This window comes from Sphaerodactylus townsendi, linkage group LG01 (assembly GCF_021028975.2).
Source record: "Sphaerodactylus townsendi isolate TG3544 linkage group LG01, MPM_Stown_v2.3, whole genome shotgun sequence".
In the NCBI taxonomy this organism is placed as follows: domain Eukaryota; kingdom Metazoa; phylum Chordata; class Lepidosauria; order Squamata; family Sphaerodactylidae; genus Sphaerodactylus; species Sphaerodactylus townsendi.
This window is the reverse complement of record NC_059425.1, coordinates 139,942,777-139,955,370: the sequence shown is the minus strand read 5'-3', so window position 1 is coordinate 139,955,370 and position 12,594 is coordinate 139,942,777. Positions and strand designations below refer to the sequence as shown.

Here is a 12,594-nt window from a genome sequence, read left to right as displayed (position 1 = left end):
AATTAGTGACTGTTCTGTTTTATGCCTAAACTAAACTAGGAAACTTCCCTGTTAATACAAATGCTTTTGTTTTTACAGACTCAACTAAACCTGCTGCTGGAAAAGCTTCGCAGTACTGTAAGTAAAGCACAACCCATGTGCAGACACAGTATCATCTATTTTATGTCAAACTCCCTTTTGCTCATATTTTGGGCTCTGCACTAAATCTCACGTAGCCGAGTACCTAAAATGGTTCACAACAGGAATGCCTTATTTGTATTTATGAAGCTACATTTGCTCAAGAGGCAAATGGTTGCATTAAAGAAATCACATAGATCATATGAGCATTTTACATTAAACAAGAGCAGGGCTGAAAAATTGCTCGCCAAGCAATAAAAAACAGTGGAGAAGTTTGGGGGTTGGGGTCTGCGAAACCACATTTTTGGAAGAAAAGCCATGGTAGATGCTTGCCCAACTTCTTGCATTTCTTTGCAGACATGTGTCTTGGCTACTCTCAGATACACACTCTTTCCTCCTGTGCTGCGAGGCTGTATGGCAGCATGGAAGTGGAGAGTTGCATCATCTTCCCCCGTTCAGTGGACAGACTTCTCCCTGCTTCATTGTTCTACGGAGAAAGGACAAAAGAGCAGAGGCGTAGCTAGGCCAGAGTGCGCCCGGTGCACACTCTAGCTTTTTCGCCAGCACGCCCCGCAGCCCCCCGGTCCCCCCGCGGTGCCCCCTGCAATAGCCCCCCCACGGCATTTTATTCCACTTACTTTTAGGAAAGGAGCAGGCCGAAGAAGCCAGCCTGCGCTGCCTGGGCCTGGTGGGAACTACATTTCCCAGGAGCCCCTGGGAAATGTAGTTCCCACCAGGCCCAGGCAACGCAGGCAGGCTTCTTCTCTGTGATGTTCCATTCCTAAAAGTAAGTGGGGGGGCGCGCCGAGGGAGGGCAGGGGATTTTTCTGCCCCCCCCCCCGTTCAGAATCTGTGCGCCTGGTGTGTTGCACACCTCCCCGTCCCCTGGTGGCTTTGCCACTGCAAAAGAGCAAGGGGAACCTTGTAGTCTTTGTGTATGAGGCTGGGTTGATTCAGTCTAGGCGAGGTCAGTTCAGATTAAATTTTCCCAATCATTATACATTGGTGGTCCCAGCTTGTCAGCTTGGCAAATTGGTTTTATGAATGCTCAGATTGAAAAATTATCAATTTCTTGTCAACCCATTTTTCAGAGGAAACTTTTTCTTTGGCCAGGACATGTTTGTCTAGCAGGTCGTTGTTCCCTTGCCACCACACAAAAGAGTGGCAAATCCAGGAGAACAATGATTGTAGAGTCTACTTTGTGTGTTGAATCTTTTGAAAACCAGGTGCCTATATGTGATATAATTAGTAAATGCTGCATGAAATATATTTAAATACCTTAACATGCCATACGTGTACTAGGCACAGGGATATCCAGTTTGGCTTTATCTTCCCATGGCATATACACATATCTATAGACAAATATCTCTGGAAATTTCAGAAGGTGGGATATGCTAATTTTTCCTGATCAGTGACTTTTTCCTGGCATTTTTTCTGGCCTTTGAAATCTGCTATATATAACGCAGCTCATGTATGTATCTTTATTTTACAAGTTGTTCATCCTCTACTTCTATTGTGATTTTATTCTATAGTCTGTTGTTGATATGTGTATGTGACACAGGTAAAGGGTATAGTTGACCTTAGTTGACTACAGTGCTGAAACTTTCTAAACAAATCAGTCGTAGGATGTGTTTAAGGATTTGGGCATGTGTTTTAGCGTTTCCACAATGTACTCACTAGAAATAGTTGTCGGCATAATTAACTTTGTGGTGAGCGAACTGTTTATGTTTATCTGTATGCATTCTTGTGTGTGTGGGAAAGAGAGAGTAACACAGGCCTATTAAGTGCAAGCCTTACAGAGGACAGTAGGGATGATGTGCTTTAGAAATTTTAATCAGAGGTCCAAAATGGTTCATTTCAAGTAGCCACTTCAAACCTATCCACAATTGTAAATACAGCTCTGTGTAAGAAGCACACAAATGCTGTGAAGGAACAGAAATTAGTTTAAATTTCTCAATCACCTTTATTTTTGGAATCAAGTACATAGCAAAAATGGAAAGAAGGGGAAAACTGAGGTTTTAGAGGAGGAAAAATCTTCAGTTCTTTGGCTTATATTTGACAATGTTATCCATTTACTGCACTTCAGGTTTCTCTTTTCCTTTTCAACTTGTTTTCATTGAGTCCTTAGGGAATGTGTTTGTAAGAAGTGTCTGAGAGAGGCTTTGGCCATAACTTCTGAATTGCTGTAGCTTGGCTGAGGAATTCCTTAAAGACTTTAGATCCAAACTTCATACTTTTATTAGAGGCATTTTCAATAAATGAGTGCTAGTTTTTGTTTTTTGAAATTTTTATGCTTTCCCCCTGGAATCTCGGGATCTGTGGTCATGTACTGTCTCACTTTGATGAGATCAGATTTCTATCTACAGCTGAATCCTGACTCTTGGAAAAATTGGTCATGTTTGCTTTCTTTAGGTTCAGAAACTGCATATAGCAGTTTACTTTGCAGATGGCAGGGATAGGAAGTAGAATTTTTTAAAAGGCGAAGGAAGGGATAGGTGCAAAACTAAAATACGCTTATTACACTAATGCTCAGCAATCTGTTAAGAGCTTTTTTCCCATGATAGATGGGGACTTTTCATATGTGAAGAGGCTTACTGAATATTCCTTATGGGCATCTCTCTCTCTCTCTGTCCCATTGCAGTAATCACTGCATCAGAGTGATATCAAAATGTGCATGCACAATACTCAATCCCATCCTTTCCCCTATTCCTTGCTGAGCCCCTCACATAAAAATTCACTGAACTGCTACACTGGTGCTGGAGGTTGTTTTGTTCACACTGTGAGACAGTGGTGGGATTCAAATAATTTAACAACTGGTTCCGGGGGATGGGGGACACCTGAACACTTCATGCCCAAATGGCAGAGGCACAGCAAGGGAAAATGTCACCTGGGGCAACACCTGCTCTTGGCGCACCCCCTGCATCCCAATTACCCGAAGTGTCGGTGGTCCCGGGCAGCCTAGTGGGCAGGGCTGACGGGTGCCCTGCAACGACCCACTATGCTACTTGTTCAGCCGGCAGAGGGTCCACCGGCTGAAATAGCAGCCTGGCGGGCCCAAGGGGTGCCCTGCGGCAGCCCCCTCACACTGCTCATTCAGCCAGCAGAGGGTACACCAGCTGAGTGAGCAACCTTGTGGGGCACAGTGGGACTCCCACCTAAACTCTAAGGTGCCCCGCCAGTCACCCCTTCTCCTTCTCTCCTTAGCCAGCCTGCCTGGCCAGGCTGTTCGTTCAGCCGGTGGACCCTCCGCTAGCTGAACGAGCAGCCTGGAGGGGCCACGCAGGGCGCCTTTCAGCCTGGCCAGCCCCACCCTGCTGGGCTGCTCATGGTGGGATTCACAATGTTGGATGCAGTGGTGGTATTCACCGTTTAACAACTGGTTCAGACTCGCTGAATCCCACCTCTGCTGTGAGGGCAATAACAACTACAGTGGCTTCAGGTTACTGTTCTTCCCACCTGCCTACCTCGTGCAAGAATGGCGATGGCTCCACCATTTTTCTTTTCTTTGTGGTTGCACTCTCCCTTTTGTTTGATAGTTGAGCCAAGGAATAGGAAATCTTTAACAGTTTGGGTTTCTTCATTGTCAACCTTTAAGTTTTGTATCTCCTCAATAGTTTCTACTTTTTTCTTCTTGATGTTCACCTATGATCCTGCTTTGGCAGTATCTGCTTCAGCCTTCAACTGAGGTCATTTCAAATATATTCTATTTTTTACCAGCATTAGATATGTGCTATACCAGGCAGAGTTAAAACCTGCTTGTTTAGAAGAGTAAAATGTTATATTGCATTTGCCTGTTCATTTTTTTTTCTGTTTGGGTCTTTTCCTTTCTGGTTGTGTATGACTACCATCCTTGGAGGCCCACAGCTTCAATGTAGCACTATAAGGAACAATAAATCTCTTGCAAGTTTTCTATCTGTCCTCCAAGAAAGGTGATCATAATAGTGGAGGAAAAATTATATGTGATTCAGTAGTGCAATTGCAATTATGCTTAAATGTCTCTTTGAGGTGTAGTTTTGCTGAAGGTAAAATAATAACTTGAGGTTTTAATAGGCATCTTAAACCTCAAAATCATTTGTTAGGATGCCTATGGAGTCAGTAGAGCTGAAGCTTCAAAATCTGTTATTTTTACTCTTCAGTGATTAACAGGTACTCTTGTGCTATTGCTAACCTGCTCTCTTCCAATATAGGGATCTAGCTTCATTCGGTGCATCAAGCCTAACCTAAAGATGACGAGCCACCATTTTGAAGGTGCCCAGATTCTGTCCCAGCTGCAGTGTTCAGGTAATTTGATTTGTCTGAATAAGTTGTGAAAGGGTTATTATTGTGTCTTTTTAAAAAGACACCTAAAGAGTAATTTTAGCCTAGATATCATTAGACAAATCTAAGTTTTTTTAAAAAATTAAAAGAAAAGAGGAATAGCATTCCATGTTCTTCAAAATTAATTGCTGCAATAAAAAGGACACAAACATAAGCTTCTGAGTGCAAGCTTCTAATAATATAGTATCGTATTAGATGGAAGAACATGCCATCACCATTCAAGCACTTTTGAAATCTTTATATTGCCTTCCCAGATATTACAAACAGCAGATTCTGTTTTAATCACTGCGCTGTTGGTAACACATCATTAATCTTCCGTACAATTATATCAACCTGCCACAGGGGGGTAGCTAGGGAAAATGTAGCCCGGGACGAAATCTGAGTTTTGCGCATATGGGCAGCTGCCCTCCACCACTACTACCAATGAATGATTTTTTGCACCAGGTCATCTCAAAGTCACCATCTCATTATAGAACATGTCCTAACTCCCAAATCTGAACAGAACACAGCAATGGGCCATGCCACACAGCAGAAATAAAAAATGTTGAAAACATTCTCAAAATGCTTTCAAAATGTTTTATTACTGCTATGAAAATGTTTCATGGTGTTATATCTTCACCCCCAGTTGCCCCCCAGCATTAGAAATACAGTACAGAGCCAGGAAGGAAAGGATGGAGGGAAAGGGGCAAATTTTAACAATAACAATGAAAGGCACTTACTAACATGAATTCACAGTCTTTAGAAATAACGTAACTTAGAAAACTTGGAATAGCTTAAAATAAATTATTCTTTATAAAATAACTTAACTTGAAATAAAATACAAATATTTCTGTACAATACGTTGGAATTAGTCTTCCATGGTATAGATTTGTTACAGTCACATGCCTTTATTGTCTTTATACTGTGGGAACTATTCTTGGAATCATAAACATTTCAGTAAAAACACCAAGAGTTCCCATCTTGAGGATTCTCTCACAACATACTGCATAATACTGATACCAAACTCTAGAATCCATTTTTCAAGGTCCTGTCTCCACACTCAAGTCCATCTATCAAGGACCTCTCTTCACAAATTGAGATCACAGGATCAAGACCTGGCTGGGGCTGCCCTCGGCTGCTCTGGGGGTGTTTGGCGCGCTCCATGGCCGGCAGGGCCTTCTGCAAGGATTTGTCTCCTGTAAGAGAGCTGGAGACTTTCTTGCAGACTCTCTTACAGGAGAAAAATCCTTGCAAAAGGCCCTGCCGACCAAACTCTAGAATCCATTTTTCAAGGTCCTGTCTCCACACTCAAGTCCATCTATCAAGGACCTCTCTTCACAAATTGAGATCACAGGATCAAGACCTGGCTGGGGCTGCCCTCGGCTGCTCTGGGGGTGTTTGGCGCGCTCCATGGCCGGCAGGGCCTTCTGCAAGGATTTTTCTCCTGTAAGAGAGCTGGAGACTTTCTTGCAGACTCTCTTACAGGAGAAAAATCCTTGCAAAAGGCCCTGCCGGCCATGGAGCCCGCAAACACCCCCAGAGCAGCCCTGGGGAAGAAGAAAGTCGCCCAGGTCACCCCCCACCCTCCCAAACAGCGGCTCGCCCCCCCCACCCCCTCGATCAAGACCTGGCTGGGGCTGCCCTCGGCTGCTCTGGGGGTGTTTGGGGCGCTCCCTGGCTGGCAGGGCCTTCTGCAAGGATTTTTCTCCTGTAAGAGAGCTGGAGACTTTCTTGCAGGCTCTTACAGGAGAAAAATCCTTGCAAAAGGCCCTGCCGGCCAGGGAGCACGCCAAACACCCCCAGAGCAGCCGAGGGGAGGAAGAAAGTCACCCAGGCCACCCCCCACCCTCCCAAACAGCGGCTCGCCCCCCCCCCTCGGATCAAGACCTGGCTGGGGCTGCCCTCGCCTGCTCTGGGGGTGTTTGGTGCACTCCATGGACGGCAGGGCCTTCTGCAAGGATTTTTCTCCTGTAAGAGAGCTGGAGACTTTCTTGCAGGCTCTTACAGGAGAAAAATCCTTGCAAAAGGCCCTGCAGGCCAGGGAGCACGCAAACACCCCCAGAGCAGCCGAGGGGAGGAAGAAAGTCACCCAGGCCACCCCCCACCCTCCCAAACAGCGGCTCGCCCGCCCCCCCCCTCGGATCAAGACCTGGCTGGGGCTGCCCTCGGCTGCTCTGGGGGTGTTTGGCGCACTCCATGGACGGCAGGGCCTTCTGCAAGGAATTTTTCTCCTGTAAGAGAGCTGGAGACTTTCTTGCAGGCTCTTACAGGAGAAAAATCCTTGCAAAAGGCCCTGCCGGCCAGGGAGCGCGCAAACACCCCCAGAGCAGCCGAGGGGAGGAAGAGAGTCGCCCAGGCCACCCCACACCCTCCCAAACAGCGGGTAGTCGTTGCCGCCCCTACCCGCCCGGCCGGATCAATCCAAGGCCAGTCTGGCTGCCTGCCAGCCAGTGCCTGCGTGCTGCTTACCTGACCTGTTGTTTGTCTTCAGGCTCCGGCAGGCAGGCGCTTAGGGACTCACAGAAGTGGAAAGGCCTCCCTTTACAGCAGTCTTTCTGTTGCTCCTCTTCAAGCCGTATGCTAGACACAGGTCACATGTGGTGCCTGTTCAAGCTGTGGGCCCGCCCCCTCAAACTCCGTGCGTCTCAGGCAGCCTCAGCACGCCCACAAGGAGGCCTGCTTGGGCTGCACATCCGCCCCCAGCAGCCCAGCCATAACCGGCAGCCAGCAGCCGACGCTGCCGCCCCCCACGTGACCTGGCAGGAGCCCGCCCGGGGCGGACCGCCCCGGATGTCCCCGTTGGAGCTATGCCAGTGACTTGCCAGCATTTTGTAGAGCAGTGAGGCATGTCTTTGAGGGGCTGTGATCATGTTATCTGCTCAAGCTGTGCAAGTAAACGTAACTTAGAGTTCCTGCACTTGCATCAATAAATGTGCTGCTAGTAGCGCTGCATAGCTACTATGTAGAGGAAGAAAATGGATAGCTGGTAGCTCCGTGCATGCCTTCGAAATCTCTTGCATGGCTTTTTAAAGGGGGGGGGGTAGGAAACAGAAGATCTGTTTTTTGTATCTGCATTTCCTCCCCAGCTACTTTGAGAAGCCATTGCCAGGAAATATATTCTAAGATGGTATATGAGCTGCATATCTTAGATGCAGGGATGGGGCAACAGATAGAATGGAGATTATCAAGACTTCCAATCATGGAAGTGTTGTGATTACATTTAATTTATTGCGGTTTGTGTGACTTTACAGTTGTCGGTAACCGAATCCCCAAGACAGCAGATTCTCTTTTTATATCTATATAAAAGCTTATTTTTATACTTCTGTAAAAGCTCGTGTTCCTGTGTGTTTTGCTGAAGTCAGAGGATGCTTCCTCATTTGTAATGTGTATGCAAACCAACAAATAGTATCAGTGCATCAAATTGTGTTTAAAACATTGTGTTCTCATTGACAGCTAGGGTTACCAGCTCAGGGTTGGGAAATATGTGGAAGTTTGGGGGGGGGGGGAGGGCGGCGCCTGAGGAGGGTAGGGTTTCGGGAGGGGAAGGACTTAAGTGGGGTATAATGCCATAGAGTCCACCTTCCAAAGTGACCATTTACTCCAAGTGAACTAATGTCTGTCAGTTGGAGATCAGAGATGAGTTATAATAGTGGGATATCTCCAGTGAGCACTCTACTGAAGAAGCAGCAGTGGCGTAGTGATTAAGAGCAGGTGCATCCTAATCTGGAGAACTGGATTTGATTCCCCACTCTGCCATTTGAGCTGTGGAGGCTTATCTGGGAAACTATGATTATCCTGTGCACTCCCAACACACGCCAGCTGGGTGACCTTGGGCTAGTCACAGTTCTTCTGAGCTCTCTCAGCGCCACCCACCTCACAGGGGATATGTTGTGTGTGGGAAGGAAAAGGAGATTGTAAGCCCCTTTGAGTCTCCTACAGGAGAGAAAGCGGGGGGTATAAATCCAAACTCTTCTTCTCTTCTTCATCTGCACATTGTGGGATATTGTATATATAACTGTGCTGTAGCAATTATTGTTTGCACCATGTTGCAAATAACTGTTATAATGCAATGATGCCACAACTTTAACACTTCAGAGTCCCAGAGGTCTTAGACAGAATCAGTCTTAGAAGGACAGTGATAGCACAACATTGAAATATGTGTGGATACACCATCATCAGTCTGACTGGGGTATCTCATTATTGTCCATGGCACAAATGCAGGGAGTTTTTACCTCAGGCAGAATTGGTAAAATGCTTTTTATGGCTCTTCCAACACCAGCTGATAGTTTTACAAATTATATTGCAGATTAAAAATACCTGGCATGCATAAGCAGATTTGTATGGGTCAGAAGATGTGTAGGTTAGTCATCAGGAACTTCAGAGCACTACTCTGCTTTGGTTTAGGCATCAGACTCATTTAATTTTCCATGATATGATAATCTTATTTCCATTCATTAGCTTTGTTGTCTGCCATCTTGGCTTCTCTCTTAAGTGCCTGCTCGTTTTCTGCATACCCGAGGCTGTGACTCTTTAAGCATCTGGTTCCTCTTGGCAGCCTCCTCATTGCTTGTCATGTCAAGCTTCATATTACATTTAATTTATCAAGTCAGTCACAACTACTTAACAAATCTGCTTTAATTAGGACTCTATTGATACCCTTTTTGGCTGATAATCTGAAAGCTGAGAGTTCTTGGCAGTGTTGTGAGGCTGCAAGGGGATGGAAGAGGAAGAGTAATAGAGCTGTTTATTTCTAGGTTGTTCATGAGTTGGTGTGTTCTTTTTCTGTCTTCTGGTTGAGAAACAAGTGCATGTAAATTTGAAAAAAAAAGTTACAACCTTCTCATAAAAGTAAAAGGCTTATTAACATGAGAAGCTCAAGAGAGAAATTGAAATAACATGAATGTCACCAAGATTAAATGCAGAAGGAAGTGTGTACCACATTTTTCTCTATTTTAGAAGCAACTGTGACTGCATGGCAAAATGCGTGCTTCACATTTATTGGATTTTTCTCCCAAGGTCACATTTTAAATCCCACAACATAAAAATAAACTGTTAAGATCATCAATAACACGTTAACGAAGCAACTTCTGTCTGACTAAAAACTACATAAAATGTGTGGAAATGTCCCCAATATACATATGCTTGGAGGCACATTCAAAGTGTCAAAATTTTAGTTTAGTTAAACCTGCCTTCAGTATCTTACAGATATTTGAAGGACTGATCTTAAATGGTTCAATGATTATTCAAGTGCAGGGTTCAGTGAAGATGATAGTAACCAGCTTCTTGTCGCCATGCTCTCCTGTACAATATTCTGAGGTTTCCATGAGTTTCAAAGCATGAAGCTCCTTGTTAGTACATTGATTTCAGTCCACCAAGGCTCTGTGGTCTTGATGTTCATCCACTGTGGAGGCCTAACTACGACTGACACTATTTTTATACAAAAAATAATGAATGGCAGAAATAATGACTTTTAAGGATTGGTCAAATATATGAAATCCTGTGGTAATTTGAATGACTGGCGTCAAGTCATCAGATGATCCAAGGCACCTAAACAATTTATTCATGATTACCAGCTTCAGCTATTCCCAGATTTAACAACTTTTGCATTGGACTTCTACAGGCATTAGGTTCATGTACTGAGTGACAGCTGTGTCCTTCTTAATTCTTTTGTCTGTTATTCTAGGCATGGTCTCTGTTTTGGACTTGATGCAAGGTGGTTTCCCATCACGAGCTTCATTCCATGAATTGTATAACATGTATAAAAAATACATGCCTGATAAATTGACCCGATTGGATCCTAGGCTCTTCTGCAAGGTATGATTTTCCAGAATGCTTATATACTGCCTTTGGCTTTCTTCTTCATAATGAATACCTTTGACAAATTGTTTTTTCTCTCTCTTTTGCCACAGGCACTCTTCAAAGCCCTTGGTTTAAATGAAAATGATTACAAATTTGGATTAACCAAAGTGTTTTTTAGGCCTGGCAAGGTAAGCAGCATTGTTATCCAAGAAGAGATTATGAACATGAAATGAAATGGTTTTCACTCCTTGTTTACTGTGTAAGGTAACTTGAAAGTTTTGTTGAAGACAATTTAATCTTGTTTATTTATTTCTCGAATGTTTTGATTTGTTCTTCCCACTCCATTCTTCAAATACCAACATGACCATCTTTCTATTTCACTTATGGATTTAAAATCCAACTCACACTCTGTGGGCTTGGTAGTTCACAGTAGGGTTGTTGTAATCTTATTGTATATAATTCCCTAAGCAGCGACCAATCACTGCCTTCTGATGACAAAACCCCCACCCCACCAATCAGCATGCAGAATTCAGTCTTGCACACCATTGGTGAGGCATCCATCTCCCACCAGCCTTCCGCTGACCCAGCGCTGACCCAAGCCTGGTGGCCAGGGCGGCATGACAACATCCTTCCTACTGGGCCTGCCGCCACTCTCCCCACCCACGACAATCCTCCCACTGTCCCACCATCCCCTCAAGATGCTCCAGCCTGCCTGACTGCAGCATTGCAGAGCAGTGATGTGATGAGCTGTGGAGCAAGCCTGCCCATGACAACCCCAGAGTGAGTTGGCGGTACCAGGAGAAGCAGGAGCAGCGTGGGGGGAGGGGGATGGGAGAAGGTGATCCCATTTGCTGGCAGCATGAAATGGGCTTTCCGGCTAGTCCCAATAATATATAAAGATAAACATTTCAGAAACAGAACAGTAGCTAAAAACATTGCAGAAACAGAACAATAGCTAAACATAGGCTTTATATCTTTTTTCCTAAGAGCCAGCAGTGAGATTAGTTGTTGAGGTTTTTTAGCTTAATCTATAACCTTTATGTCTGAGGCTATGTGAACAAGTCCTACTCCTTGATCCAACTGTGTATCTGTCATTTAAGTCAGGTTCAAAGCTAGGCCCTTTATCCAGACCATCCCAACAATAAAATGGTGTGGGGCGGAATACAGGAGAGAAAGACAGAGTGACTCCTCCACATATATAGGCTGTGGGTGAAGGGCTTGCCAGGCTAAAACCAGCACTTTTTAAAAGGCCCAGGAGCTCACTGATGATTTAGTCAATGCAGTTGCTGTCCCCGTTGCCCTGGTTACAAGATTCTGTTTACCCTAGAGACCTTCATCACCCAACATTGTCTTCTGTGATGCTGGTGTCCTTTTTCAGTTTGCAGAGTTTGATCAAATCATGAAGTCTGATCCAGATCACCTCGCTGAGTTGATTAAACGAGTCAATCACTGGCTTATCTGCAGTCGTTGGAAGAAGGTCCAGTGGTGTGCACTCTCTGTTATTAAATGTATGTATTCAGATACGGTATTAGTAGAAAAAACAACAAGTTTTGAAAGCTTCCTAATCTTAAGCATCTTGACCTGGAATGCTAAACTTTAATTTAGTTTAGTTATGTAAAATTGCCCAGTAATAGTTTCAAAGCTACCATTCCATAAAGCAGCAGTTCTCAACCTGTGGGTCGCGACCCCTTTGGGGGTCGAACGACCCTTTCACAGGGGTCGCCTAAGACTCTCTGCATCAGTGTTTTCCATCTGTAAAATGAATAAATGTTTGGGTTGGGGGTCACCACAACATGAGGAACTGCATTAAAGGAAGGTTGAGAACCACTGCCATACAGTGTATAATTAATACACTGAACGCATTTTTCCCCCCACAAAACAAGGGGATATCCTCTGGTCTAGATGTCCTTTGTTATTAAAAAGGTTTAGATAGTTGTATAGAACTAACCTGGCAACAGTTTCTAGACATTGTGACTAAATAAAACCAACAAATCCTGGAGCAGTATATCTCTGTATCTGCAACTGGTTTCTGTCAAGTGGCTTCTGATCTGTTTGCCAGCTCCACAGATTCACCTGGGCTGTACTTCTTCTCTAAATGGACATCTAGTCTGAAAACAGCAAGCCTACATAGAATGGTGGGGCTTACTGTCAGGTAAATCTCTTCAGGTTTGACATCCTGCTCTCAAAAGAATGGTTGACAACCGCTGTGTCATAATTGCAAGCAGAGTTAAGGCAGAGACATTATCAGTTTAAAATCCTATGTTGGCAGATTTTCACAGTTGTTTGCCATATACTTGTATTTTCTTTCCCTGGTTTTTAAAGGCATGCTGTGCCCAGAGAATTGTGGAACCTTTCCATTTTAGAAAATGCCTGCATTTAATA

At 44.5% G+C, this 12,594-nt stretch overlaps 1 protein-coding gene across 4 annotated transcripts in view; it reads left to right on the top strand.

Moving 5' to 3' along the window:
* Positions 1-12,594, top strand: part of MYO6 (myosin VI) — a 125,086-nt gene that overhangs the window by 79,042 nt on the left and 33,450 nt on the right. For 3 of the 4 annotated variants that reach the window (XM_048495609.1, XM_048495588.1, XM_048495598.1), the window contains exons 19-23: positions 79-117; positions 4,305-4,398; positions 10,097-10,227; positions 10,323-10,400; positions 11,591-11,720. In XM_048495609.1, the coding sequence (XP_048351566.1) occupies positions 79-117; positions 4,305-4,398; positions 10,097-10,227; positions 10,323-10,400; positions 11,591-11,720 (472 nt within the window). Of the gene's footprint in view, positions 1-78; positions 118-4,304; positions 4,399-10,096; positions 10,228-10,322; positions 10,401-11,590; positions 11,721-12,594 lie in introns of those variants that run through there. The other variant, XR_007244411.1, reaches the window with a different exon arrangement.